General features: G+C 42.8%; 1 protein-coding gene across 8 annotated transcripts in view; it reads left to right on the top strand.

Moving 5' to 3' along the window:
- dazap1 (DAZ associated protein 1) overlaps positions 1-26,825 on the top strand; it is an 85,719-nt gene that overhangs the window by 5,022 nt on the left and 53,872 nt on the right. For 7 of the 8 annotated variants that reach the window (XM_055164544.1, XM_055164539.1, XM_055164538.1 and 4 more), the window contains exons 3-6: positions 4,068-4,234; positions 6,435-6,500; positions 12,985-13,092; positions 15,716-15,764. In XM_055164544.1, coding sequence (XP_055020519.1) covers positions 4,068-4,234; positions 6,435-6,500; positions 12,985-13,092; positions 15,716-15,764 — 390 coding nt within the window. The remainder of the gene's footprint in view (positions 1-4,067; positions 4,235-6,434; positions 6,501-12,984; positions 13,093-15,715; positions 15,765-26,825) is intronic. The other variant, XM_055164540.1, reaches the window with a different exon arrangement.

The raw sequence follows: 26,825 nt of genomic DNA, 5'->3' as shown, positions 1-26,825 counted from the left end.
TACACGCACACAAACATGTACACATACATATAAAGAGCTATACACACAAACACACACAAACATGTACACGCACACACATGTACTCGAACATACTTACATGCACAAACATGTACACGCACACACATGTACGCACAGACACATGTACACGAACATACTTACATGCACAAACATCTACACATACAAACATCTACACATACAAACATCTACACGCACAAACATGTAAATGCAAACGTACACTCACGCACAAACATGTACACGCACAAACATGTACACGCACAAACATGTACACGCACAAACATGTACACGCACATATAAAGAGCTATACACACAGACATGCACACCCAAACATGTACATGCACACACAAACACAAACACACACAAACACATAAATGCAAACATGTACACTCATGCACAAACACACACAAACATGTACACTCATGCACAAACACACACAAACATGTAAACACGCACAAACACACACGCACAAACATGTAAATGCAAACATGTACACGCACACACAGACACACACGTACACACAAACGCATACACACGCAGACATGTACATGCACACACAAACACCTATATGTACAGGAGTGTGCCTATCTTCCCTCAGCCTTATGTTCCCTCATTTCTACGTAGTTTTTTTTTTTTTTCCAAAATTAGGCCCCACATTTCCTTTCTCAGCAATTTGCGTCAGATTTTATCCATTTCTCCCAATTTGTTCGTCAGTTACACCCGACCTGTTCTCCAGCAGCAGAAGACTACAAATGCAATGCATAGGTTTTTTGAAATTACTTTAAATAATCCCTTTAATGATTTGACTTAGAGTTTCATTTTGAGAAAAAATCACAAGAAACAAGAAAAATCTTAGAAATGAGGGAACATATGGCTGACCCCATATGCACAAACACGTAAATGCAAACATGTACACACACACATAAACATGAACACACACATGAACACGTATACACACAAACGTACACGGACAAAGATGTACACGCAAGCACTTATGAGCAAACACGTACACAACAGCACGTACGCACAAACATACACACAAACGTACACACAGCTGGTGTTGTGGCACGTGCTCTGTCTCTGCGGGTTTGTTCAGGACTCGTGTGATACTCTGGAGCTGGACCTTTACAACACCGATGTTACTCTCATGTTACTGTAGATTATAATGTACATGTGTGTACATCTGTTTCCTCGACCCATATGCAAACTGTTTTTGGCTCTGTGGTTTTGTCAAAATGTCAAAATGAGCGTGTGAATATTTGTGCGTGAACATGAATGACATTACATTGGCTAGGGCCGGGTATCATTAAGGAGTTGCCGATACGATACATACCTCGATACACAGGCCACGATACGATGCATATCTCGATACAGTGCACTTTTGATTCGATATGATATATTTCAAATCGATTCGATACAGTTCAATAAAAAATAAAGGCTAAATCAAGTCTTTGTTAAATCACTTCTTGTGCAAAGTTCTTATGAAACACAAACATTTTAATCATCAAAACATTAAAAATGTCAAATGTGTCGCATAAATGAGTTTCCTTTCACTCCACAAGCAACAAAACTGTAGCTCTGTAACAAAATAATTTAGTAAAACACACCTAAAAATATTCTTGGTGAAATATCAATACAGTAGTCCACAATATCGATACTGTATCATCACATTAAACGATACGATATATCGATATTCCAATATTTTTGCACACCCCTAACATTGGCCCAGGTTTGTCACTGTAGTAACTATTGTGTAAGGGATTCCTAAATTAAGGCCTTAAAAAGTCTTAAAGGATGTTGTCAAAGTCTTATTTTTTTCTCAAAGGTCTTAAATTTCATTAGCCTGTTATTTCGATGTTAAACAGAGCGAGGAAAAAAAACAACGTGAAATCTCGTAACATGAATGAACGTCGAGAACAAGCAGAATATAAAATAATAATGACATTTTTAAATAAATAATGTCTCTATAGTCGATCTGTAGCCGGCGGGCAGCTCTAATACAGATTTGATTTGATCTTGCGGGCCAAAAATAATTATATTAAGGGCTAAATTTGGCCCCTGGGCCTGAGTTTGACACGTCTGGTCTAGTGTATTCTGATTCCTGATCTAGTCACTGGAAAGAAATGAAATTGAGCGGAGAAACTAGGTGGCACCAGCCTGGATAGATTTAATTCAAAGTGGTTCTTAGATTCTGGATATAGTATTGGTAGTTGGTTGGTCATTATTAGAATTGGATCTTTAGTTTTTTGTCCGCATAATGGGTGCAATGTTGGTCTTCATTTTCATTTAAGTGGTCTTAAAAAACTCTTAAATTTGGGGTAGTTAAACTTGGGATCCCCTGCCCATCCTTCACTGCTGCTGCGTGTAAGATCAAGTGTCATTCAAACTTTATTAGAAACTGTCAGAAAACCCTGTCACCTCTAGGGATCAGCATGATTAGTCGAGTAATGGATAATTGATCATTAAGAATTTCATCGATTACGTTAATTTTAATCGACAAACCGAATGTAGGTTGCTGTGCGTAGCCTGACCAAACAGGGTCTGTACATGTAGCTCTCTGTGACTCAGAAGGAGCGAGACACAAACAGTGGGTCAGTCTGCAACGTACCAAAGCACAAATGTGTTTTTAATGATGATTTGTACAAGAAATTCCACACTTTCCGTTCCGGTTGGGACAAATGGGACTCCGTATGCACAGTGTTCAAAACAGGCACATATGGTTCGGAAAAAGTTTTACCAGGTGAGAGTCGCTCAATGTGGATGACGAGGCCCCGCCCCCCTCCCCCCGTACGCTGTCCTGGTTTTGACAAACACAAATCTGGTCACACTAACCTGTATTCACCTGAGTCATGTCTTTTAATCCAACACAAGTTGAACCACATCAGCGACACAAGCAGTTTTTTTTTTTTTCTTCGCTTAGTTTATGCAAATTAGTGATGTGGTTTTAAGTTTTGTTTCTGTGACAGTTGTGCAAAACTGAATTAAACACATTATAATGTCAAACAGCTGATGTGGCTCTAGAGTCGTTACGGTTTATATGTCGTAAAGTTGAATTTATTTATGCAGATTAGTAGTGCAGATAGTAATAATAATGATGATAATTTTAATATAAAAACGTTAATGATTAATCGATAATCTATTGTTAATTCTTCCGACGATCGATTAAGAAAATTTCATCGAATGCCCATCCCTAGTTGGGACAAATGGGAGGCCGTGTGCACAGTGTACAAAGCAGCACATATGGTTCGGAAAAAGTTTTACCAGGTGAGAGTCGCGCAATGTCGATGACGAGTCCCCGCCCCCCTCCCCCCGTACGGTGTCCTGGTTTTGACAAACGCAAATATTGTCACACTAACCTGTATTCACCTGAGTCATGTCCTTTAGTCTGACAGAAGTTGAACCACATCAGTGACACAAGAGCTTAGTTCGCTTAGTTTATGTAAATTAGTCATGTGGTTTTAAGTTTCGTTTCTGTGACAGTTGTGCAAAACTGAATTAAACACATTATAATGTCAAACAGGCTGATGTGGCTCTAGAGTCGTTACGGTTTATATGTGGTAAAGTTGAATTTATTGATGCAGATTAGTAGTGCAGATAGTAATAATAATGATGATCACTTTAATATAAAAACATTAATGATTAATTGATAATTGATGGTTAATTCTCCCGACGATCGATTAAGAAAGTTTAATCGAATGCCCGTCCCGACTCTGGATGTAGGTTTGGTCAGGAGCACCTCACTCGACGACCGTGGTGCATGTTTGAGAGTTAAAAATGTTTGTCCTGTGTCTGCGTGTCCTGAAGGTTTGTGCTCTAGAATGACCTTGAAGTTGAACGTTTTCCTTGTTTCTTGTGCTCTCGTTCTCTCTCTCCACCTGAAACCTGCACGTGTGAGGTCACCCTGGGACACCCTGACCTGACCTGAGCTTCCCCCCCGAGCCGCAGGAGCACAGTCCCCGAGCTCACCCGACCCCGACCCCGACCTCGAAACTCAAACTCTCTCCACGGACGTGTGCAGAGCTCTTGTTAGTGTGTCTGTTTTGTTTTGACAGAAACCCTCCGAAACTACTTCTCGCAGTATGGAGAGGTAGTAGACTGCGTCATCATGAAGGACAAAACTACAAATCAGTCCCGAGGCTTCGGCTTTGTCAAATTCAAAGACCCAAATTGTGTCCGGAGCGTGCTGGAGACCAAGCCCCACAGTCTAGACGGGAGAAATGTAAGTGTGTTTTTTAATCTTTAGCTGTGTTCATGGATGTTTGATGATGATGATGATGATGATACTTGTCACACTCTGAACTTCTACACGTGATCAATCTGGAACGGGGTCAGCCCTCATTTTTGAATTTTCTCAAAATTAAACTCTAATTCAAGTAATTTTTATTTTTATACCACATTTAAAGGGATGATTCAGAGTCATTTCAACCTAGGATCCTTTGCACCATGACCTGGTGTGTAACTATATCCAAGTCTGCGATATTTTGTGCAGGCTGCGAAAAAAAACTATTAATATTCTACTTTTTTTCTCTTAAAATGCCTTGACAAGACTTAATCCAAAGAACTAAGACTTAAAAGTGTTAGAACTGTTATTTCTTGTTGTAGTCTGCACTGAAATGGAGCAAAGGATCATGGTCTATGTAGTTCCCCCATGTAGTCTTTTTTTTTAGTTATTGCTGCATCATAACCTTAATTTAAGCAAAGACACTTGTTATTTGATATATTGTGATGGTCCACGATAGGTTTGGGCAGTATCCAAATTTTGATACTGTGATACCGTCAGTGTTGTGCAACTTCACACTTTTCATGAACTAGTTCAAAGTTCAGTTCACACATGTTCAAAGTGAACAGTTCACGTTCATAATTCACATTTTTTAATTTGGAACTAGTTCAAAGATCAGTTCATTGCATAACATTGCAAACGCTGGAAAAAAGCAGCTTTTCCTTGTGCACAGATGCATCAGCTTCTGTCGGACTAAAGGACACGACTGTATGTTCTTTCTGTGACAGACGGACGTCACTGCAACTTTTAGACGTGTAATTTGAAGAATACATGGAAAGTGAATGAGGGCGGCTCCACTGCACGAGCTCGATGCACTTGGAGCAGCACGTCCTGCGCACGTAGATTTCAGAAAACAGGATCCATCTTGTTTTGTTTTTTTTACGCCAGTTGTTATTTCTCTGATAGAACACGCCTAACATGCTCTACACGAACATAGGCACGTATCCCCGTCAAAATACACAGAGAGCATGGATCTTTTGTTGTATTTGTGCATTTAACATTAGCACATCGTGCACCTGGGGCAGTTCTGTATCATGTGAAAGAGCCCGGGTCCAGAAAGACTGTTTTAGTGCTTTGAAATGTACTTTTGAAATCCTTGAGTTTGCTGTGGTGAGTCTGTTCAGAAGGTAAATACAAGCGACTAAATGTCTCAGTCAAGCTTGATCGTCTTTCCCATTGACAAACACAGAGTCAGTATGTTTCGCTAGAGCTGCCGGTGGAGCCGCCTTCGCGTTGACGTGCGGCTGTGGTTTCATGAGGTTAAGTGAATGCAGACCTTGTCACTCGTCAGGTGGAAACAAATTCCGACGTTTAATTGAACCCAACAGTGACGTACGTCACATAATTTGAACAAATTCAAGTTCAAGTTCTTGATTTACAAATGTGTCGTGTTCAGTTCAAAGTTCACTGAAAAATGAACGTGTTCAATGAACTCGTTCATGCACAACACTGATTCTGACTCGATGCTTTGTTTACTGTTGTGCTGTTCCACAAAAGGGACACAGACAGACGCTCGAGTTTGACGTCATGACCTCACAGCTCTTCTCTGATTGGCCGGTGCACAGTCTACAACTTCCAGGATTCTTGCAAAACGTCTAGTGTATTCCGATTCCTGACCTAGTCGCTGGAGAGAAATTAAATTGAGCAGAAACACTATATTTAGTTTGCACAGTATGTAATTTACTTTGCTGTATTTAAATATTTGTAAAGTTTCGTCATTAATTTACTGAAGCAACCACATCATTTTTGAATTTTTGAAACTGTCATGAACAGAGGTGGGTTCATTTCTGCTTTTTTTTGCTTTTCGAAATAAAAAACTTTGCCTTGCTGTAACGGGGCATAGCTGCTGATAAAACAAAACATTTTTAGGTCTTACGCTGTGTGATATTATTTTAAAACCCCAATATTTCTCCTCCTGTCTCATCCGTGTACTGTGATATCTTTACACAAATACACGACGTTCCTCTTCTGCGTGTGTGTGTGACATGATTCCTCTTGATTCAAATCTATGTGCATATCCTAATTGTCCCATTTAGCGCCTCCGTACTCCCGTTTTTTTTTTTGTTTTTTTTTTACTGGAGCGGCGCTGAAGGTGCCTTTGATTCGGTCTAATGTCGGGCGTTTGTGTCTTTGCCGGCAGATTGACCCGAAGCCATGCACTCCCAGAGGAATGCAGCCGGAAAAGTCTCGCACTAAGGAGGGCTGGGTAAGACAAGCCTGCTCCTCTCTCTCTCTGTCACTCCTCCTCTGCTCCTCTCACACTCCCCTGCACGTTTACACACACTTTTACATGGATTCAGAGAGGTTTTGTGTTAGTTAGCTGTCGTAGTGCAAGTATAAAACTAGGCCTGTCACGATAATTACACAGTTCGACCTTTTAAATACTGGCGATTGTAGTATTTTGGGGCTCAGTATTCGTGTGTACTTACAGTTTGTCGTAACATAATTCGATTTTTGAGCCGTAAAAGGTTCAATAAGTGACGAAATACTAGGGATGTAACGATATCGAAATCTCTCGGTGCGATATTTTCACGATAAACATCTCACAGTTCGATATTTATTACGATATTTTGTGGAGGCTGTGAAAAAAAATAAATAAAAAATTCTGCTTTTTCGTCTTAAAATGCCTTGACAAGGTTTAATCCAAAGAACTAAGATAAATAAGTCCTAGATTCCAAGTTTTAGTCCTGGTTTAGATGTGTTTCAGTTTTGGTTTAGACCTGGTTTAGACTTGTTTTAGTCCTGGTTTAGTCCTGGTTTAGTCCTGGTTTGGGCCTGGTTTAGACCTAGTTTAGTCCTGGTTTAGTCCTGGTTTTAGATCTGGTTCAGTTCTGGTTTAGACTTGGTTTAGTCCTGGTTTAGTCCTGGTTTAGACCTGGTTTAGTCCTGGTTTGGGCCTGGTTTAGACCTAGTTTAGTCCTGGTTTAGTGCTGGTTTAGACCTGGTTTAGTTCTGGTTCAGCTCTGGTCTAGTTCTGGTTTAGTCCTGGTTTGGGCCTGTTTATGTCCTGTTTTAGTCCTGGTTTAGACCTGGTTTAGTCCTGGTTTAGACCTGGTTTAGTCTTGGTTTAGTGGTTTAGTCCTGGTTTAGTCCTGTTTTAGTCCTGTTTTAGTCCTGTTTTAGTCCTGGTTCAGTCCTGGTTTAGTCCCGGTTTAGTCCCAGTTCAGCTCTGGTTCATTTTTGGTTTAGTCCTGTTTTAGTCCTGGTTTAGTCCTGTTTTAGTCCTGGTTTAGTCCTGGTTCAGACCTGATTTAGTCCTGTTTTAGACCGAATTTAGATCTGGTTTAGTCCTGGTTTAGACCTGGTTTAGACCTGGTTTAGTCCTGGTTTAGTCCTGGTTTAGTCCTGGTTTAGTCCTGGTTTAGTCCTGGTTCAGCTCTGGTTTAGTCCTGAATTTAGTCTTGGTTCGTCTCTGGTTTAGTCCTGGTTTAGACCTGTTTTAGACCATTACAGTTTTAAAGTAACTTGCCCAACACAACACAACAATTATTTACAACTTTTTTTTTTTATAAAGAAATACAAATAATATTACGCAAAAATGAGTTATTTTCTGTTTCTCATGTGGCCTCACGGAAAAAAAAATCACCCACCTCTGCTCGTAATGATCCTCTATTTAAATTATCTGAGTTTATTATTATCGTGTACCGTTATATCAGGCTTTATAACCTTTTATCGTGACAGGCCTACGTAAAATTTAATGTTTTTGTTGTGGAAATGTCATGAAAACCAAACCAGACAAAGCAGCGTGCAGATCTGGCAGTGGTCCGTCCCCGACCGTCTCACACTCCACGTTTAGATCTGTGTGTGTGAGGAGCAGCTGATCTCCGCTCAAAATGTCACAGTCTTTTGGTAGATTTTTAATTATTTATTTATTTTTTTACGCCAGATGCCCTACCTGTCCAAACCTGCCCATGTTAGAGTAGCTGGAGTGGGACAAAAGTGACGAATTGTCCACGCAACAGCAGGATTTGAACCACGAATTTTTAGATTTTTAGGTGAATTTGAAGCCAAAACACCACTGCCAGGTCCCGTGAGAGGTTTTTAAGTAGATTTTGGAAATGTAAGGGCGACATTAGGAGCGTCAGGGGTCTCCAACGTGTAGTTCAGGAGCTTCCAACTGCTCTCCAACCCGCTTCCAAGGGATTTTTGAATTACTCGTGTTGTGCGGAATGACTCAATTTTGGTTAATTAAATGGGTTTTACAATCCGTGTGTCGTTCGTTCATTCGTTCATTTGTTTTTCAATATAAAACCAAAACTAAGAAAAGGAAAGGACAACTGTTTTCTTCATTATTTGTCTCCAAAACCAAAATAACGATTTGTTTTTTCAGTTTTTGATTTTGTGTTTAAATGAAAAATGGAAAAAACTGATGTTTCCTGTTTCTGTGACTTAAACTGTGATGCTGGACTGAGCCAGGACTAAAACAAGGACTGAAACAGGACTGAACCAGGACTGAACGAGGACTGAAACCAGGACTAAAACAGGACTGAGCCAGGACTAAAACAGGACTGAACCAGGACTGAAACAGGACTGAAACAGGACTGAACAAGGACTAAAACAGGACTGAACCAGGACTGCACGAGGTCTGAACCAGGACTAAAACAGGACTGAACCAGGACTGAACCAGGACTGAACCAGGACTGAAACAGGACTGAGGACCAGGACTGAACCAGGACTGAAACAGGACTGAACCAGGACTGAACCAGGACTGAACCAGGACTGAACGAGGTCTGAACCAGGACTAAAACAGGTCTGAACCAGGACTAAAACAGGACTGAGCCAGGACTAAACGAGGTCTGAACCAGGACTAAACCAGGACTAAACCAGGACTGAACCAGGACTGAACCAGGACTGAACCAGGACTGAACCAGGACTGAACCAGGACTGAGCCAGGACTAAAACAGGACTGAGCCAGGACTAAACGAGGTCTGAACCAGGACTAAACCAGGACTGAACCAGGACTGAACCAGGACTGAACCAGGACTGAACCAGGACTGAGCCAGGACTAAAACAGGACTGAACCAGGACTAAACGAGGTCTGAACCAGGACTAAACCAGGACTGAACCAGGACTGAACCAGGACTGAACCAGGACTGAACCAGGACTGAACCAGGACTGAACCAGGACTGAACCAGGACTGAGCCAGGACTGAGCCAGGACTGAGCCAGGACTAAAACAGGACTGAACCAGGACTGAACCAGGACTGAACCAGGACTAAACCAGGACTAAACCAGGACTAAACCAGGACTAAACCAGGACTAAACCAGGACTGAACCAGGACTGAAACAGGACTGAACAAGGACTAAAACAGGACTGAACCAGGACTGAACGAGGTCTGAACCAGGACTAAAATAGGACTGAACCAGGACTGAACGAGGTCTGAACCAGGACTAAAACAGGACTGAACGAGTTCTGAACCAGGACTAAAACAGGACTGAACGAGGACTGAACCTGGACTAAAACAGGCCTAAAACAGAACTAAACCAGGACTGAATCAGGACTGAGCCAGGACTGAACAGGCCTAAACCACAACTAAACCAGGTCTCAGTGCCGGTCTGAGTCTCAGTCTGGTTCCGGTCTAAGTCCCTGTCTCAGTCCTGGTCTCAGTCCCGGTTTGGTCCCAGTCTGGTCCCAGTTTCCTCATCACCTGACAGTCTACACGGGTGCATGTCCGGGCCAGTCCTGACTCCTGGTTTAGTCCTGGTTTAGTCTTGGTTCAGTTCTGTTTTATTCCTGGTTTAGTCCTGGTTTGGGACTGAGACCAGGACCGGGACTGGGACTGAGACCAGTTTAAACCTGGTTTAGAGCTGTTTTACTGTTCAGTATGTTACAGTTTAAGTTACGGAAACGGGAAATGTAATGAAATTATTCATTTAAACACAAAATCGAAAACTGAAAAAACTAATCATCTGTTTTTTCATTTTGGTTTTGGAGACAAATAATGAAGAAAATAGTTTATTTTTTCGTTTTCTTATTTTTTTTTATTTTGAAAAACGAATGAACGAATGATACACGGATTTTTTTTTTTACCATTGTACATGTTTCATTTTGATTCTTAACTTTGTGCACTAATAAATGTTTTATGTTTTATAGCCGTCTAACTGTACACAATTAAGGCCGTAGCTCTTTTATTTACCGTATTTTCCGCACCATAAGCCTCCAACCCCATCAAAAACGACACCCGCAGAACACACAAACACACACGGAGCAGACAGCGACCGCACAGAGAAAAACACCCACAGACACACTCATCACTCCACGCCGACGAGGAACGGAACGGAGGAACGAACCGAAAAAGCGAGTGCGACGTGCCGCTTCTAGACACGACTGAACAACTGAGTCACTGCGAACACGCCGACAATCCAGCGCTCCCAGACACACCCTCCCTACACGCCACAACTGAACAAAGCCCAGAGTCACCGTGAACTAGGGATGGGCATTCGATGAAATTTTCTCAAATGTGAAAAAAGACGCCCACAGACAGATTATATCAGGGGTATTCAACAAAAATTTGAGGAGGTTAGAGAAAATCTCCTCGTTTTATCAGTGTTTGAACTAGTGATGGGCATTCGATGAAATTTTCTTAATCGATCGTCGGGAGAATTAACGATTGATTATCGATTAATCATTAACGTTTTTATATTAAAATGATCATCATTATTATTTCTATCTGCACTAATCTGTATAAATAAATTCAACTTTACGACATATAAACCGTAACGACTCTAGAGCCACATCAGCCCGTTTGACATTATAATGTGTTTAATTCAGATTTGTGCAAATCTCACAGAAACAAAACTTAAAACCACATCACTAATTTACATAAACTAAGCAAAAAAAACAAAACAAAACCGTTCTTGTGTCACTGATGTGGTTCAGCTTCTGTCGGGTTAAAAGACATGACTCAGGTGAATACAGGTTAGTGTGACCAGATTTGCGTCAAACCCAGGACAGCGTACGGGGGGAGGGGGGCGGGGCCTCGTCATCCACATTGAGCGACTCTCACCTGGTAAAACTTTTTCCCACTGGACACAGAAACATATGTGCTGCTTTATACACTGTGCACATGGACTCACACTTGTCCCGAACGCAACGGAAAGTGTGGAATTTCTTGTACAAATCATCGTTAAATCCACATTTGTGCTTCGGTTCGTTACAGACTGACCCACTGTTTGTGTCTCGCTCCTTCTGATGCAGAGACACATGTCCGGACTCCCGTTTCGTCACCCTATGCTACGCACAGCAGCCTACATTTGGTTTGTTGATTAAAATGAACGTAATCGATGAAATTCTTAATGATCAATTATCGATTAATCGACTAATCATGCCCATCCCTACTGCGAACGCACCAAATAAAGTCCCACTGACCCATCCAACTGTTGTGTTTCCTTTAAAGGTGTAAGGAGGAGGTGGGAGGAGCTGTGGGGGAGGGGAGGTGGTTTCACACATGCACAACATTTGAAAAAAGGACAAACAGTCGCTGGATTTCTCGTTCCTTGGAAAATCCTCTATACAACCTTTAAATGGTCTATTTTCGAACTTTTTTCACGAATAGGCGAGTTTCAGCTGACGTCATTGTTATTAAAAGCCCGCGTTGCTGCTGGGAAATATTTTGGTCGGAGGCAAGAAACACGGTAGCGTCAAACACAGTGTGTAACCTCGCGTATTTATCCCCGATAATGGTAAATTCCTGCTGCATTATCAGACACACAAATAGAAGCACGGAAGAAGGAAAATGTCTTTTTCGTATTCAGAGTGAAAAGAACCGCTAACGGTGAATTAAACGACTTTCAAACATCCGCAGAGCAAACGTAGAAGATCCTAACAAACCGTGGACTCCAACAAGTTCAACAACACATCGAGACTCTTGGAGGTTTTCATCTTTTCTGCTGTGAATGGCCCAGGAGTTTCCACCAAGTCATTGTGGATGTCGCCCAAGTGAATATTTGTCCAGGTAGTTGGCGATTCTGACCAGAAATTTGGTTTGTTCCACCTTTTGTCGGGGTTGAAAAGGGTGATTTGTCGTCCGTCGATGCTTATGACCAATTTCTGGTCAAATGGTCTTCTGTCCTCTGCCGTTAGAGTGGATAAATAACCAGGATCAATACCCTTTACGTGCTTTCTCGCTCCGTCCGTCATGTCGAATTAGTGTTTCTTGCCGCCGACCAAAATAATTCCCAGCATGCAACGCGCGCTTTTGTCAACAATGAAACTCGCCTATAGTGCGGAAAATACGGTACTCAGTTTCTCGTGTCTCAGTTTTTTCTTTTTCGTTTCATGAAGGTAGGAAAAAGGTTGGAGACCCCTGCGCTACACGAATAAGAATCATTTCAATTTCCTGCTAAACGTTCCGCAGTAAAGCAAACGGAACGAGGTGGGGATAAGAGAGCGTGTCCTAAACGATGTAGAGGAGTGTAATGTTGCGTGTGAGCTTCGGGAGCGCTCCTCGGCGGATCTGTAGTGAGTAAATGGGAGCGCGCCCTGTGATGTGCGGAGACCAGCGTCGACATTGACATGACACGTTAAGAATTCTAGCCCAGGGCCAGAGAAGAGCCTGCTCCCTGCTCCCTGCTCTGCTCTGCTCTCTGCTCTCTTCTCTGTCTGAATAGATGTGAGCTCTCTGGCCTCTTCCCTCGGTGATCCTTTAACCAACCGCCTTCCAAACCCGTCCACTCCCTGTTTTCTTTCAGAAGGGCAGCAAAGCCGATAGCAATAAATCTAAGAAGATATTTGTAGGCGGCATCCCCCATAACTGCGGAGAGCCCGAACTCAGGGACTATTTCAATCGATTCGGAGTGGTGAGTATCGGCCACGCACAAGCACAAGCACAAGCACAAAAGCACTAAAGCACAAAAGCACCAGAATCTGTGTGTCGTCCGTTCATTCGATTTTCAATATAAAAACAAGAATAAGAAAATGAAAAAACAGCTATTTTCTTCATTATTTGTCTCCAAAATCAAAATGAAAAAACAGATAATGATTCATTTTTTCAGTTTTCGATTTTGTGTTTAAAGGAAGAATGGAAAAAAACGGATAACGGACTGAGCCAGGACTGAACCGGGACTGAACCGGGACTAAACCAGGACTAAACCGTTTTCAGTCCTGGTCTGGTCCCAGTTTCAGTCCCAGTCTCGCTCCCGGTCTCAGTCCTGATCCTAGTCTCAGTCTCAGTCCCAGTCTCAGTCCTGGTTCTGGTCTCTATCCTGGTCTCTGTTTTGGTCTGGTCCCGGCCTCAGTCCCGGCCTCAGTCCCGGTTTTATCCTGGTCTGGTCTTGGTCTCAGTCCTGGTCTCTGTTCTGGTCCTGGCCTCAGTCCCGGCCTCAGTCCCGGCCTCAGTCCCGGCCTCAGTCCCGGCCTCAGTCCCGGCCTCAGTCCCGGCCTCAGTCCCGGCCTCAGTCCCGGCCTCTGTCCCTGTCTGGTCCATGCCTCAATCACGGTCTGGTTCTGGTCTGGTCCCAGTCTCAGTCCTAGTCTCTGTTCTGGTCTGGTCCCGGCCTCAGTCCCGGCCTCAGTCCCAGCCTCAGTCCCGGTCTGGTCCCGGTCTGGTCCCGGTCTGGTCCCGGTCTGGTCCCGGTCTGGTCCCAGCCTCTGTCCCGGTCTGGTCCCGGACCTGTTTTAGTCCTGGTTCAGTCCGTTATCTGTTTTTTCCATTAATCATTTCAACACAAAACTGAAAACTTGAAAAATGAATCATCATCTGTTTTTTCATTTTGGTTTTGGAGACAAATAATGAAGAAAACAGCTGTTTCTTCATTTTCTTATTTTTGGTTTTATTTTGAAAAAAAAAAAAAAAATGAACAGACGACACACAGATTCACCGTCCTGATTATTTTATCTTTGTCTTTGGTCTGGTTTGTACGGGAGCTCTACGGCAGCGCGGCGTTTGGTCACGTAAACTCGCCAACGCCATCCTGACCCGGGCACCGCTCCAGTACCAACCAGACCGTCCTGTGAATCTGTGTGTCATTCGTTTGTTTTTCAATATAAAACCAAAAATAAGAAAATGAAAAAGCAACGTTTTTTTTAAATTATTTGTCGTGTCTCAGTTTTTTCTTTTTCGTTTCATGAAGGTAGGAAAAAGGTTGGAAAAAGGTTGGAGACCCCCCGGGACTAGACCAGGACTGAGACCAGGACTGAGACCAGGACTGAACCAGGACTGAACCAGGACTGAACCAGGACTGAACTGTTTTCAGTCCTGGTCTCAGTCCTGGTCTCAGTCCTGGTCTCAGTCCTGGTCTCAGTCCTGGTCTAGTCCCGGTCCTGGTCTCAGTCCTGGTCTGGTCGCAATCTGGTCGCGGATTCAGTCCCGGCCTGGTCCTGGTCTGGTCCTGGCCTCAATCCTGGTCTGGTCCCGGTCTCAGTCCCGGTCTCAATCAGGGTCTAGTCCCGGTCTCAGTCCCGGTCTCAATCAGGGTCTAGTCCCGGTCTCAATCCTGGTCTCAATCATGGTCTTGTCCTGGTCTGGTCCCGGTTTCAGTCCTGGTATCAGTCCTGGTCTGGTCAGGAGGTGTCAGTCCCGGTCTGGTCCCGGCCTCAGTCCCGGCCTTGTCCTGGTCTGGTCCTGATCTCAGTCCTGGTCTGGTCCTGGTCTGGTTGCGGTCTCGGTCCTGGCATTGTCCTGTCCTCAGTCCTGGTCGCGGTCTCGGTCTGGTCCCCGTCTCAGTCCTGGTCTCGTCCTGGTCTCAGTCCTGGTCTGGTCCTGGTCTGGTCCCGGTCTGGTCCCGGTCTGGTCGTGGTCTCAGTCCTGGTCCTGTTCCTGTTTCCAGTCTCAATCCTGGCCTCAGTCCTGGTCTGGTCCCAGTCTGGTCGGGGTCTCAGTCCCAGTCTCAGTCACGGTCTGATCCTGGTCTGGTCCCGGTCTCAGCCCTGTTCCTGTTCCCAGTCTCAATCCGGTCTCAATCCCGGTCTCAAATCCTGGTCTCAATCACGGTCTGGTCCTGGTCTGGTCCCGGTCTGGTCCCGGTCTCAGCCCTGTTCCTGTTCCCAGTCTCAATCCCGGTCTCAATCCTGGTCTGGTCTCTGTCCTGATCCCGGTCCTTACCTGGTCCTGGATCTGATTAGTCCTGGTTTAGTCCTGGTTCAGTCCGACATCACGGTCACTCAAATCTGTTTATCTGTTTTTTCATTTTGTTTTTGGAGACAAATAATGAAGAAAATCCGCTACTTTTTCGCTTTTCTTATTTTTAGTTTTATTTTGAAAAACAAACGACCGAGTGACACACAGATCCACGCGCTCTGTATTTCGGTCAAATGAACAGTGGTGTGGGCTTGTTTTTTTTTGACACACGATGACACTGTGTGCGATTGTGTGTGTGCGACTGTGCGAGACGTGTGCGCTCCTAAATGCCGAATGTTGGATATCTGGAATGTCGGACGGTCTCTGCGCACACACACTCACTGTTCCCTTTGTCCCGTCTCAAGGTCACAGAGGTGGTAATGATCTATGATGCGGAGAAGCAGAGGCCCCGAGGTAAAAGCTGATCCCGCTCTCCCCCCTCTTCCTCCCCCCCTCCATCTTAAATCACATGACAAACTATTCTGGCCCAAACGCACACACACACACACACACACACACGAAATGTCCTGGTTATTCCCTCTGCTGTGGTTCCCCCGCTTAATACATGCATCAGGAATCTCGGACTTCCGGTCATCGCGCCATGTTTGTTGCGTCGATCTTTTCAACTCTTTTGAACCGTATCTCTTTTGTTTCTGGTTCCGCTATTGTCATATTTTAGTTATTGGATTCGGACGTCGTAATTGTGTGGTTGTTGGATGTTCTGACAGCGGAAAACGGTTCGAGAAATTTGTTTGCGAACTTCGTAAGTGCAAAAGGGAATCAGATGCGTGTGACTGCAAACCTCCGTTCAAACTGTTTCTCTTCCCAACGGAATTGAAAAATAGTGAAAGGTGAAGGCGGTGGGCAGGATTGATAAACTTTTGGCTGCCGAAGAAATCATCCTGAGTTTGCGGCGAACATTTTGTATGTGGAGCGCCGACAAAGCAAAATCCCGTTTGTTTAAAGAGCCCATCTCATGCAAAATAACTCTTTTCACATTGTATCTTCTGCACATAAACAAGCACAATTTGGGTTTTGGAACATCCATTACACAATAGTTCTGAAATCTTACTGATTTCTTGGAGGCGTCACAGACCAGGAACTATGAAAGTCCGACTATTGCTCCTCCCCCCGCCCGTCCTGAGAAAACACAGGCTCCGCCCTCCAAACGTGACGTAGGCGACGAGTGAGCCGCCCTTCCTCCGCCATCTCAGGGAGGGAGGGGGAGACAGACGTGACCCTGATAGCGGCAGGAATAAACTTTTATTCATCATGGAGATACAGCGCGTTCAGCCGCATGTGTTGGACCCGGAATCGGACGAGGACTTTGAGGAGCACGAAGCTCAAGCACCATGTCGACTCTAAACCACTAACCTCACTGTTGACGAGACTCCGAGCCTGACGTGTAGGTGGGATGAATGTGACCTGACCGTTCAGACTCAAGTCACATGTCAAAAGATCTAAAGGTCTAAACCAGGTTTAATTCAGGTCTAAAACAGGTCTAATTCAGGTCTAAAACAGGTCTAAATCAGGTTTAAAACGGGTCTAAATCAGGTGCACAAAGCTCAAGCACCGCGTCCACATCATCTGAACATTACTGATTGGTAAAGTATTAATAAACACCAGTAGATAAACTTATTATATCGTGTTCACTGCAGTGTAGAACAATGAGCTTATGCTGTCGCTTTTGTTGAGGTGTTCATGTGGGAATTGTCAGACGATGGAGGGGTGGAGGCGGTGGAGCGGGGAAGGGGGCGTCATAGGTGTATCTGCTGCGTCATCGTTGTAGCAGCTTTAGTTCGTTGTCACGTGGGAGTCTGTCAGAAATACGCTGCAATTTGTTAAAAAAAAAAAACACAGAATCAATCTAAAAACCACTTGGGCGACAAATCCAAGGCCCACACGTCACTCTTAGAAGGCAGAAAGCTCTGAAAAGTTGATTTTGCATGAGATGGACCCTTTAAGCGAGTGGTGCAGAAGACAAACAGACTGAGCTCGCAATTTCTTGTTCTTGTGGCTTTACAGCAACATCACGTCTTGGTCTCTTTGCAGTGGAAGGTGTTTCTTGGTGAACAGTTGGTGCCTTTCACTTTGGCGTTGACTTTTTAAATTCGTAACCGAGGTTGAGCGAGGGATCGGGATTTTGCTCTGATGTCGCTCCACATACAAAATATTCGCTGTAAACTCGGGATGATTTAGGCAGTCAAAGGTTTCCTTTTTGGTTCTTCCTGTGGATCAATCCTGCCCATCGCCTTCACCTTTCACTATTTTTCAATTCCGTTGGGAAGAAAAACAGTTTGAACGGAGGTTTGCAGTCACACACATCTGATTTTCTTTTGCATTTATGGAGTTCGCAATCTTCCGAAGCCCATTTCTCGAGCCGCTTTCCGCTGTTAGGATCCAACAACCACACAATTACAATGTCCGAATCCCAAAACTAAAATATGACAATATCAGAACCAGAAACAAAAGCGACATGGTTCAAAAGACTAGAAAAGATCGGATTTGTCAATAGACACGTCCCATTTGGAAAACAAACACGGAGGTTGATGCTCACTTTTTCGGAAAATCCTTCCCAAGTCCGAAATTCTTGATGCATCTACGCAGACCAGGTGAAATACTCTCTGCGTTAAATCTGTACTTTGAAACGAACCAGGCCATTCGCAGAGAGATGGTTCTTTTTCGGCGGGGCCCTCTCTGTTTCAGAAAGGACAGTGCTTTTTAATAGTTAATCACATTGTGCCTTTCGAGCCGGACTAAAATCTCAAAGTGCTTTATAGTTATTTATTCACTCTCCACGCTCTGGACATACTTCTGTGTCTGATGCACTTTTACACAGGCAAAGAAACACAACCGCACGTGTGTTTTATTGAAGAGTTTGCCAACGTTCTGGATTGTTACGTTACTTTCCCACTGACGATTCGCCCTGAGGTGTAACTGAAGAGTAGAAGACAGGTTGGGCTCAGCAATTATTCAGATTAATTCAAGTTATTTGTTTTATTAGTGGACAATGTGACAATTTAATAGAAGTTTATTATAGTTTATGAAACAAGTGAACTTCTGACTACTGTATTTTTCGGATTATAAGTCGCACCAGCCAAAAAAATGTGTAATGAAGAAGAAAAAAACATATATAAGTCGTACTTTTTGGGGGAATTTATTGAATAAAATTAGAGACCAGGAACTGACATTTCATCTTAAAAGGCAAGTTAATTGTTAAGTAATAACAGAAGAGAGAACAACAGACTGTTAACGTCACATATGAACAGTTCTTCAGATAAACTATAACATAAACAACAGAACAAGTTTAACAAACTCTCCATCTCACTCCAAATCACTAAATCCATTCAATTCTTCATCCTCGGTGTCACTTCTGAGCAACTACACGACCTCCAGAGGTAAACAGAGCGCCGCTTCCTCTTCTGCATCGCTGTCGTCAGACTCAGCATCAGCTCCAGTTAGAATTATTCAGGTCTTTCTGAATCCCGACAGGATGGTTTCGGTGTCGCTGAAGTCCAGGTTTTGTCCTTCCATCCAGTGACTTCAGGAAAGTTGCATGGTGCAGTCTCGCTCACTCCAAACTTTCTTTCTGCTGCTCGATTTCAGCTGCAAATTTCACTTAGTGCCTCCACTCAGTTTAATTTCTCTCCAGTGACTAGGTCAGGAGTCAGAATACACTAGACGGTTCGCCAAAACCTCGAAATGCGAGTTCGGGCACCAGCCAATCAGCGAAGAGTGATATATTCAGTGTTGTCAACGATTCCCGAGATCAAGGATTTAAAGCCGAAACAAAGGGAATGTTTGGTGAATTTTATGAAGGGGAAAGACGTTATTGTCCTTCTTCCTACGAGATTTGGGAAAAACTTATATATACCAGTTAGTCCTGTTAGTTGCAGTGTTGGGAAGGTGACTTTTAAAATGTATTTCCCTACAGATTACAGATTACATATCCCCAAAATGTAGTTTGTAACGTAATCCATTAAATTACTTAAAGTGAGTAATGTAATCTGAATACCTTGGATTACTTGATTTGCTGTAGAGAAACAAAGACAAAGAAATCTTCACATAAGTCTGCTAAAAGACAATAAAAAAGCCCAGTCTTTACTTAACTGTATTAAAAATATTATTAATAGAAGAGGAGGAGACATAGTCCGCGCAGCATGGTTTAGTCCTGTTAAATCCTGTTTTAGATCTGGTTTAGTCTTGGTTTAGTCCTGGTTTAGTCCTGGTTTAAACCTAGTTTAGACCTGGTTTAGACTTGGTTTAAACCTGGTTTAGACCTGGTTTAGACCTAGTTTTAGTCCTGCTTTAGTCCTTATTTAGTCCTGGTTTAGTCCTGGTTTAGACCTAGTTTAGACCTGGTTTTAGACCAGGTTTAGAACTGGTTTAGACCTGGTTTAGTGTCCGGCAATGAGTGGAATTACCAAAAAAAAAAAAAAAAAAAAAAAAGGGAATACCCCGAAATGTAAAAACAGGAAAATACCGCCGTGTAATCCATTTATTTCAACCAAATAACTGTAATCCAATTACCACTCATTGAAACAGTAACTGTAACTGAATACAGTTACTCATAATTTGTACTCTGATTACGTAACTCCAGTACATGTAATCTGTTACTCCCCAACACTGTTAGTGGCGCATTACATATGTCACGACCAAACAGCAGCGATTGGTTAAATAAAAAAAAGTTCCCGCCTACCGTCGAGCGAACGAATCCTAATGCTGTGAGGTCAGACGGTTTCTACGAAGTGAAACCGGTTGAGGAATCTGGCTGACAACTTGCCCCCAAAAAGAAAATCAGATTACAAGCCGCATTTGTGTTCAGTCTTCGCAGTCGTCTTTATACGTTTGTTTAAATTAAAAATGTTCAGTGGCGCAGAAGTAACGGTGCGATCGACGCGACGCGACGCAGACAGGACAGAGGCTCTTTCTGCAGGAGACATGCGCAGTAGAGCCGAGCGACAGTGGTACAGGAGGAACAGGAGCAGCAGATACTCACACACAAGACTAGAACCTCTCAACTCTTAACATTTTAATATATAAGTCGAAGGAAACACCCAAACCGTGAAAAAAAAGTGCGACTTATAATCCGAAAAATATTGAGTACATATCTGCTCTCAATTCTCATATAAAAAAAATGCAATCACCCACTTTAGGACCCTCCATAGTTTGTTTTTTTTTGCACATTGAAGCTGTTGCTAGGCAGAATTAGACTGGTTTCGGGTCTTACACTTAAGTTTGGGACTCATTTACTCAGTTTCCTTTAAGTCTGAGCCGAGGAAGTTTCATTCATTCTCCGCAGTTGTAGTCTTGAGTTTGACAGAAAGTCAATGACGACGGTGAAGTATCCAGGTTAGAGAAAGTAGGTAAAGCAACCGGCGTACTTCATCACAAGTTCACGTACAGCCGCTGGCATATTGAGAGCACTTTGAATATCTGGAGGTGGGGAGTCCTCCGAGAGCCCGATTCACACCAAGAAGCATTTGTCCTGTCAAAAAGTTTAGCCGCTCCAACTTAAGAAATCACTTCCAAAACCTGAGCCCGGGTCCACTCCCCCATCGTGTGCGCTCAGAATCCATCGGAATAGTTTGTCATTTGGATTTAACATGGCCTTTGCACTCGTTAAAATTATCATTATCGTATATATCGAACTAAACCAGTAGCTAAGTTTTCTTTAGCTGTAACCCGATGCATATGTAGTATAGTGTGTGTTCTCCCGCGTAGACTGTTAAGTATGTGTAAGTAAGCCCTTTCTGTTTTCTTTCTCCTCTGCCCTCCTCCCCGTGAATGCTTTTGGATGTGATTAACCGTGTCTCTTTAAGATGTGTCTCTTCTCCTTTAGGTCACTGCACTGACCAGGGCCACGGAGATACAGGCCACGGCTCCTCACATTTGTCACGCTCGCTAGAACACTGGACAAAAGGGAGCGTGCAGAGCCGAGACGATCGGCTCTCCAAACCCAAACCGGTCCTTCTGCGCAATTTCAGAAGCGACATTTAATCTAAACCTAAATCTATATCTATTTAATTTGAGTATTTTGAAGTTTAGTCATCTGAAGTTTAGTCATCTGAGTTTAAAATGCCTATAAAACGCTATTTTCTGATCTAGGTGCTCATTAAAAACGTGCCCAGTTTCATTTTTAACAGAAATCCTGCACGTTAAAGATTTTGATTTATGGATCTGCGTCGAGGTTTATGCGACGCAAAGTCATTCACCGTCACAACAAAAGGAGGTTAGGATTTTAAAACTGCAAGTTTACGAAATGAAACGGGGAAAGCGGAAAACCGTTTTGATGCGTAGTTAGAAAATTTCAGAGGTGCACGTCCGTCGACACGACCATAAATTGGCCTTAAGGCAGTGGTCCTCAACCTTTTTAGCTCCACAAACCGGTTTTATGTCTGACAATATTTCGAGGACCGGGGGCTGTGGCGGCGCCGCGATTAAATTCTGGTTTAGTCTTGGTTTAGTCCTGGTTTAGACATGGTTTAGTCCTGGTTAAATCCTGTTTTAGTCCTGTTTTAATCTGGGTTAAATCATGTTTTAGTCCTGTTTAGACCTGTTTTAGTCCTGGTTTAGTCCTAGTTTAGACCTGGTTTTAGCCCTAGTTTAGACCTGGTTTTAGTCCTGGTTTAGTCTTGGTTTAGACCTGGTTTAGTCCTGGTTTTAGACCTGGTTTTAGTTCTGGTTTAGTCCTGGTTAAATCCTGGTTTAGTCCTTTTTAGTCCTAGTTTAGACCTGGTTTAAACCTGGTTTAGAGCTGGTCTTAGTCCTGGTTTAGACCTGATTTTAGTCTTGGTTTTAGTCCTTGTTTAGTCCTGTTTTAGACCTGGTTTAGTCCTGGTTTAGACCTGGTTTAGATCTGGTTTTAGTTCTGATTTAGTCCTGGTTTAGACCTGATTTTAGTCCTAGTTTAGAGATGGTTTAGACATGGTTTAGTCCTGGTTTTAGACATGGTTTAGTTCTGATTTAGTCCTGGTTTAGTCATGGTTTAGTTCTGATTTAGTCCTGGTTTTAGTCCTGGTTTAGACATGGTTTAGTCCTGGTTTTAGTCCTGGTTTCGACCTGGTTTAGTTCTGGTTTAGTCCTGGTTTAGACCTGATTTTAGTCCTAGTTTAAAGATGGTTTAGACATGGTTTAGTCCTGGTTTTAGACATGGTTTAGTTCTGATTTAGTCCTGGTTTTAGTCCTGGTTTAGACATGGTTTAGTCCTGGTTTTAGTCCTGGTTTCGACCTGGTTTAGTTCTGGTTTAGTCCTGGTTTAGAGATGCGTGTGTGAGGCGGGGGTTTGGTCCTGGTCCACGGCCCGGTTGTTGGGGTCCCCTGCTGTGGGGGACGCGTGAGTGTATCAGATCCCCCCCCCCCCGCGCGACCGTTCGGTTCTCGATTCGAATATGGGACGGGTCATTGACAGATGTTATTAATAGAGTCAGAGCAGAAGGCGTCGGGAGAGGCTGGCGCGATACTAGAGGTCTCCGAAAAGGGACTCATCTCCGAGGACGTTTAATTGGATCCAGGTTAGGTCCCCGAGTAGAGACGCACTCAACCCAGTTCTGCCACAGCGCAAAACTTCACCCAATCACACGGAGAGTAGGGCACCCAGGCATGTGCCACGTTCAGCCACTCTACGTTTGATTTGGTCCTCTGATTGATTCAAGAGGGGCTATTATGCAAAATCTCTCTGTTTTTTTTAGCTTTCTACCACGTTATAACCTTGTTCCCTCATCAAAAACGCGCCCGAAGAGGTTTTTTTTAGACGTCATTTATGCACGGTTTGAGTATTTTAGTGACCTCTCCCGGAAACGAATTTGAGCTCTTCTTACGGTGAGCTGAAAGAATCTGTACAACAGGGTTTTCTGCACGAATTCAATCAAAATAAAAGCTTTCTAACTGAAGCACTTTATTTTTTTCTATCAGTTTGAATAGGCAATAGTGTGGCGTAAGAAAGCTTTCAGAAACATTCGCGTACATAGTGTAGAAATCCGTGCGTATTTCCTGTAGTTGAGCGTAAAATAAATATTCCTAAACGCTCAAATGAGTCCAGTCGTACATAAAATATATTGTGTGTATTTTAGCCATCAGAACATGAATTGAAAAGTTACGACGTCAAGAATTATAATCATGAAACGAAATGAAACGGTTACGCTTTCTTCACTACGAATATGAATTACGAATGCGCATATTTGTTGAGCAGAAGGTACATTGATTGAGATGCCGGACTTTTGCACACCATGGACTGAAACGGAACTAAACCAGGACTAACCCAGGAGTAACCTAGTTGTGATCCCGGACTAAACCAGGAGGACTAAAACAGGACTAAACAAGGACTAAAACAGGACTAAACCAGAGCTGAACCAGTTGCTCGATCGTGCTTTGCGGACACCCTGCTCTGTGGGCTTGGGGTTCTCTCTCTAGTCCTGGTGTAGTCCTGGTGTAGTCCTGGTGTAGACCTCGTTTAGACCTCGTTTAGACCTCGTTTAGACCTGGTTTAGTCCTGGTGTAGTCCTGGTTTAGACCTCGTTTAGACCTGGTTTAGTCCTGGTGTAGTCCTGGTTTAGTCCTGACCCGTGTAATCACTACCCTCCTGCATACCTGCCCGCAAAATAAACATTAAAACCCGCCCGTTTCAGCAACTATTTGCGGGTACCTGACCCGGTGCAGGACTCTATCCCATGGTCGTAGAAATCCTGGAAAAATCATGGAAATTAAAAATGCAATGTTCCAGGCCTGGAAAAGTCATGAAATTTTAGTATCTCTTTCTTTCTCATTAGACAATTATGATTATTTCCAAACGTCGGTGCCTTCTGTTTAAAAGAGACGACAATAAATGCACTGACAAGATTTTGAATATTAAAAAACTATAAATCCCAAACCATAAGGTGAGTGGAAAGAGTTAACATCTCATATTTAGCTCTAAAAATCTGATTAATTTTACAAATGTAGGTGCCATAAAGTCATGGAAAATTCACTTTAGGTCATGAAAATGTCATGGAAAAATTTAGAAATTTGAGTGTGGGAACCTTGGTACAAGCCTCCGCCCACAAACCTACATCGCCTACGCTCCCACGCGACAATTCTCCATAAATACACAAAGACATGACACTAAACTGTGCACGGCGACTTGACAAACCTGATGCACTAGTTTCGTTGGCAGGATTCACGCGGATGTTGTTGTGACGGTGCTCTGAAGGGGGAGTGTCAAAAACGAAACTGAAACTTGTAAAACGCCTTAATACGATGTTTTTAGGAATATAGCATTTTCAAAACAAGCAAACGTAACATGGTGGGTGATCTAAATAAGCCTTTTTAAAGTACAAACATGTGTATTATTTCCTCAGTGTTGTCCAGTGAGCAGAAGTACACTCCAAAAACTAACTCCGACAGTCTGACAAGTGTGGCCTTTATCTCTGTGGTTCCGTATGTATGTATAATTAAACTAGTAATATTTCTATTGTCCATTGTTTACCCAGACTGACTCAAAGTAACTCTAATCATAACTGTGTGGGGGGAAAAGCCCGCAGGAAGAGTCGGGACATTAGTGTTTTTCCATATGTTGTGATGCATTAACGATGGCTGCTGTCGAGTGTGAGTGCTCCACAGCGGTTTACCCAGGGGCAGGTCCAGGTGCGGCTCAGATGAGACGGCTTAAAAACGACGCTGCACGCTGATCCGCACAGGAAGTCGCACCACGTTTTGAATTTTTTCCCCATTAAAGTTTACGGGAAACAAAGGAGCATAATATATTGTAGACGTCAGCTACAGTCCTCTTTCTCCTTTTCCAAAAATAAAAAAGTCATTGTACATGAATTAAAAAAATTATCAACTTGAAAAAAAATAAAGCTTGGTAATAATAAAAAAAAACTAAAAATACATATTCATAAATAAAAATACTTTGGTTTCATAAGGTCAGGTTTAAACGGGGCAAGAAATACAAAAATTTTTCCAATGATTGTCAAATTTGTCAAAGTCAAGTCTCATAAAATGTCAGTTTTCATCCAATTTACACAAAACAAAGAGGCGTGCGAGTGGGAATTTAAAGGGCACATGACAGGTTTTTGGGATTCTCTAGTGTTTATTTAATCTGGCAGAAGTGGCAGAATAAATAACTGCTGTAAATATAAATGATTGATAGTTTTACACCAGTTAAAATGCAATAGACTCTGTTCACGCTTACAGACCGTGAGAACTTTGACGATACGAAATCACGGTACGATATTTTGGTTATTGTTACATCCCTAATTGATACAGCAGCCCACGATATCGATACTGTGTCATCTAATTAAACGATACGATAAGTAAATACAGCTAAAATGTAGGTTTTTGTTGTAATATAGCGAGTTAATGGGTTTAGTAACCGGTAGAAAATGTTATATTAAAGATTTGTGAATAAACTTTTTGGATATTTCATGACCAAGTACAATACATCTGAGAGTATGAATCTGAAAACCATCAATGTTTTCTTTTTTTTTTTTCTTTTTTTATTTGTCAAATCATAATTTCTGTGTAAATTTATAGAGATTTGGCCAAGATTCCCAATCACAAAGTACAAATTTAAACTTAAAGAAATGGCTAAACTGTGAAAAAAGTTGTGTAAAATCTTATCTTTAATACGTGCATCCCGAATTTCGGACTTCCGGTCATCGCGCAATGCTTACTGAGAAGGATCCTCCGAAAAAGTGAGTATCAAACCGCCTGTTTTGTTTTCCCAGTGGGATGCGTCTATTATCAAAGTCGATCTTTTCAAGTCTTTTGAACCATATCACTTTTGTTTCTGGTTCTGATATTGTCATGTTTTAGTTTTGGGATACGGACATCGTAATTGTGTGGTTGTTGGATCCTAACAGCGGAAAACGGACTTCGGAAGTTTGCGAACTCCATAAATGCAAAAGGGAATCAGATGTGTGTGACTCAAACCTCCGTTCAAACTGTTTCCCTTTGGAATTTAATTTGAAAATAGTGAAAGGTGAAGGCGATGGGCAGGATTGATCCACAAGAAGGACCAAAAGGAAACTTCTGGCTGCCTAAGAAATCATCCCGAGTTTGTAGCGAACATTTTGTATGTGGAGGGACAACAAAGCAAAATCCTGTTTGTTAATGTAGAGGTGCAGAAGACAAACAGACTGAGCTGCACTTTCTTGTTCTTGTGGTTTTACAGCAACATCACGTCTTGGTCTCTTTGCAGTGGAAGGTGTTTCTTGGTGAACAGTTGGTGCCTTTCACTTTGGCGTTGACTTTTTAAATTCGTAACCGAGGTTGAGCGAGGGATCGGGATTTTGCTTTGATGGCTCCACATACAAAATGTTCGCTGTAAACTCGGGATGATTTCTTTTTGGTTCTTCCTGTGGATCAATCGTGCCCATCGCCTTTGCCTTTCACTATTTTTCAATTCCGTAGGGAAGGGAAACAGTTTGAACGGAGGTTTGAGTTAGAGCCCGACCGATATATCGGCTGGCCGATATTATCGGCTAATATGGGCAC

This window comes from Boleophthalmus pectinirostris, unplaced genomic scaffold, assembly GCF_026225935.1.
Source record: "Boleophthalmus pectinirostris isolate CB_2022bp ecotype Guang Dong unplaced genomic scaffold, ASM2622593v1 HiC_scaffold_7, whole genome shotgun sequence".
NCBI classification, from domain to species: Eukaryota; Metazoa; Chordata; class Actinopteri; order Gobiiformes; family Gobiidae; genus Boleophthalmus; species Boleophthalmus pectinirostris.
This window is presented reverse-complemented; position numbering and strand designations above follow the sequence as displayed.